This window comes from Echinops telfairi, unplaced genomic scaffold (genome assembly GCF_000313985.2).
Source record: "Echinops telfairi isolate 266 unplaced genomic scaffold, ASM31398v2 ScPeMD7_5;HRSCAF=22, whole genome shotgun sequence".
NCBI classification, from domain to species: Eukaryota; Metazoa; Chordata; class Mammalia; order Afrosoricida; family Tenrecidae; genus Echinops; species Echinops telfairi.
The window spans coordinates 2,816,556-2,819,715 of NW_022103901.1; the positions used below are offsets into that span (position 1 = coordinate 2,816,556).

At 52.8% G+C, this 3,160-nt stretch overlaps 1 protein-coding gene across 1 annotated transcript in view; it reads right to left on the reverse strand.

Annotated features, from left to right (window-relative positions):
- LOC101656690 (cytochrome P450 3A4-like) overlaps positions 1 to 2,954 on the reverse strand; it is a 24,534-nt gene extending 21,580 nt beyond the window's left edge. Inside the window, exons 1-2 of the mRNA XM_045284377.1 lie at positions 2,797 to 2,954; positions 710 to 797 (exon numbers count right to left, since the gene is read on the reverse strand). Of these exons, the coding sequence (XP_045140312.1) occupies positions 710 to 797; positions 2,797 to 2,867 (159 nt within the window). The 5' untranslated portion in view covers positions 2,868 to 2,954. The remainder of the gene's footprint in view (positions 1 to 709; positions 798 to 2,796) is intronic.
- Positions 2,955 to 3,160: the final 206 nt, after the last annotated feature.

The window sequence follows — 3,160 nt, forward strand, 5'->3', positions numbered from 1 at the left end:
CCGGCACTGAACCCTGATGAAGATCCCAGGCTTCGGGCTGCGGTGCGGGTGGGGGGCCTCCAGCTGGGACGCCCCCAGGGTCTTTGCTTCTGTCTGCTCAATAAGTGACCTGTGAGCGACTCTGAGGGTCCTCCTGGTGGCTGAAACGCAGAGACATCGTCGTCCTGAGGGTTAAGGTGCGCCTGACCCCAGTCCCGGCACTTTCCCTCAGCGCACATGCAAGTGAACATCAGACAATGAATGAGGAAGGCTGAAGTGTGGCAAACTGAGGACTTGGTAGAAAGTATTGGACCTTATTTCTCCACTTGCAACCACGGGCACAGAAAACTAACACTATTTTGAGAAAGATCGCCATTGTTCCAAGATAGAAATACTTTCAAATACACATTCTCCAGGCCAAATAAGGTGCTCCCCCTGCAATAGCCCTCCACTGAGAAGCAGTCTTAAAGGAGCTACCCTAACAGATGAATCATTTCTGTGCCTGCCCACTTCACTGGTGATCTGCAGATAAGAGCCATCAGGTTGTAGAGCCGAGCCAAGGTGCAATGTAGCAAACAAACTCTGCTTTGGCATCTCTTGCCGATATTGATTAGAGATTACTACCCCTGGGGAGGGCTGAAGGGGGTGGAAGGGCTGAGGTCAACTAGCTCTAGGTCAAGACACTGGCTCCTCTAATTGCTTGTTTATTGCTTTAGCCCCTTCCCCCAACACTGAAGAAGGCGCGGTGCCTTTGAACGGTGGTCTTGGTGAGGAGTACTGACCGGACCATGGACTGCAGGAAGAACAAGCACATCTTCCTGGAAAAGCACAGCTCGGACGCTGCTTAGACGTGAGGATGTGCTGTGGGCGTGCTATCAGGGAGGATCAGTCCCTGGAGAAGGACATTACACTTGGTAGAGCACCAGAAAAAAGAGCAAGACTCAGGAAATGGGCGGACACCATGGTTGCAACAATGGACTGTGGACTGGGGCAGAGCTGGGCAGGACTCTGTTCTGTCGTCACATCGGAGTCGGAAACAACTCAGCAGCAGACAACAACAACCTGCTGTGGCAGTGGCTTGGGTTTTATTTTGTTTTGTTTCCATCATTTAATGTTAAATAGCTGAAGCGGATAGGCCAACACCATCTTGTCCCAATAACACTCCCTGCCACGAGTCAGCCATAGACGCGGCTCCTTTGGTGGGAAGGAAAGAAAGAGACGACGTCCTTGTTCTGACTCACCAATCCCCCAAGAGATGGCCTGGGAGCAAGAGCTGGGGTGAGAATAACCACAGGGGTTCCCTCGAGAGAAGGCAGCAGGTGTGAAGTACTGCATGGGGAGTACTTGAGCTGCCTGGTCAGCTGACGCTCAAAATCTATCCAGGAGGGTATAGATATAAATCATATTCGCTTTTATTGCTTGTTAAGAAAGCATAGTACATCATCTGTTTTCTACACTGTAGTAGTTACATAATTCCATGGCAATCTGATTGCGTGTAGGGGTGGAGTCTAGCCTGTGGAGTCTAGGAGTTGAAATCTAGGGCAGTCTCGTGAGTCACTACCAGATTCCGTGTCCCTTTCGCCACATGACTCAGAACCAAGTGGACAAACCCAACAAGAACCTGCAGGGTCACTGACGAGCTGGTCATCGAACCACGCCCATGGAATGCAGGAGAAAAGACCTGTCTGCCTGCACGCCGAGAGCTGCGCAGAACACCCGTGGGGCTGGTCTGCCCTGGGACTCACGGCGTCTCCGTGGGCTGGGGGCTCAAGGGCACAAGGGAAGACTTCTAGAAAGGCGAAGACCGCCTTGCTGCTCTCGTGGTCAGGCCCCAAATAACAGCATGCAGTTCTTCATGCTGGGTCACTGAGAGCCCGGGGTCACTCTCATGCTCGCCACGCTTACTGCGCTTGCCTTCCTCCCCGCTCGGCTCCCTCTTCAACATGACTCCCTCACAGGAGTCTGGGACCAGCCTCCTTGTTCTGACACCTATGTGTCTAAACCAGCCTCGCCATTCCCCGTCACTGAGAAATAACACCTGGAGGGAGGAGGGAGGCTAGGGGTGGAGGCTGCTGACAGCCATTCCCTGCCAGGAGCTGCCTGTCCTGGGAGGCGGACACCAGAGAAGAATCTTCGGGACAGAGAGGGAGTTCGACACGCCCTACAGACGCACTCAGTTGAAAGAGAAGGGATTTTTGAAACCCAGGCAACTTCCTGTTGTTGCGCAACACGAGGCAAGCAAGCAAGGGCACACTGTCACTGTCCCCGGCAGCTGAGAGGAGAGCTTGTTTCCGCCTCTTTGGGGGATAACCTTTCTTTCCGCATAGATTCCTAGTGTTCTGTACCAACCAGCCTATTATGAGGCAAGAAAGGAAAAGGTAATTGTGCAGGGGAGGTCAGCAATAACAAGGAATGCGCTAACAAGCACAGAGAGCAAGAAGCTGGACAGGATATCTGTTTCTAAGCAAAGGGCTTCCTTTGCTGGAAGCACGCTTCCACTTCAGTGGTCGTTCTTTTTTCCCTAAACTTTTTTCCCTCTCCTCTGGGCTCAAAGGATGAGTCAATCCCGGGAACAAAGAATGCCACCCAACACCCCTTGACACAGAGATTGGGGCTTGGGGGGTGGGTGGGTGCTGTTTAATGAGTAAAGTCATCGGATCTGCACAAGATGACTAATGAACCCTTCTGGTTTGGTAGCAGCCAGCGCTCCGGCAACTTGCCCTCCTCTCTCCTTACAGCTTCAAAACAGGCCAAAGTGGCAGGAGACACGGATAACCGCAGGGCCCACGTCACAGAGGAAGCTGGGGAGTGACTTACAGATAGAGCAGCACCAGGCTGGTGGCCAGGAGGACCCAGGTCTCCATGGAGAAGGCTGGTATCAGGTCCATGGTCACTTCGTTTGCTCAAGAGTCTCCTCTGAGTTGTCCTTTGTTTGAGCTGTGTGTGGGGAGCTCTACTCAACAAGCAGAGCCTCCTTCCCACCCCAACTGAGGTTCAGGAAGAGTGCTGGCTGGTTTATAAGCTGAGAAGGGGGTGTGGCCCCAGCAGCAGCCAGTGAAAATCTTTCTGAGCTCCCCACCTAAAACTGGGGAGTTCAAGGTGCACTCTACCTGGGCATCAAAGTATCAGATCCTACCCTCACTTGACCTCCCTCATGTTCAGACTTGATTTCTCACAAGCG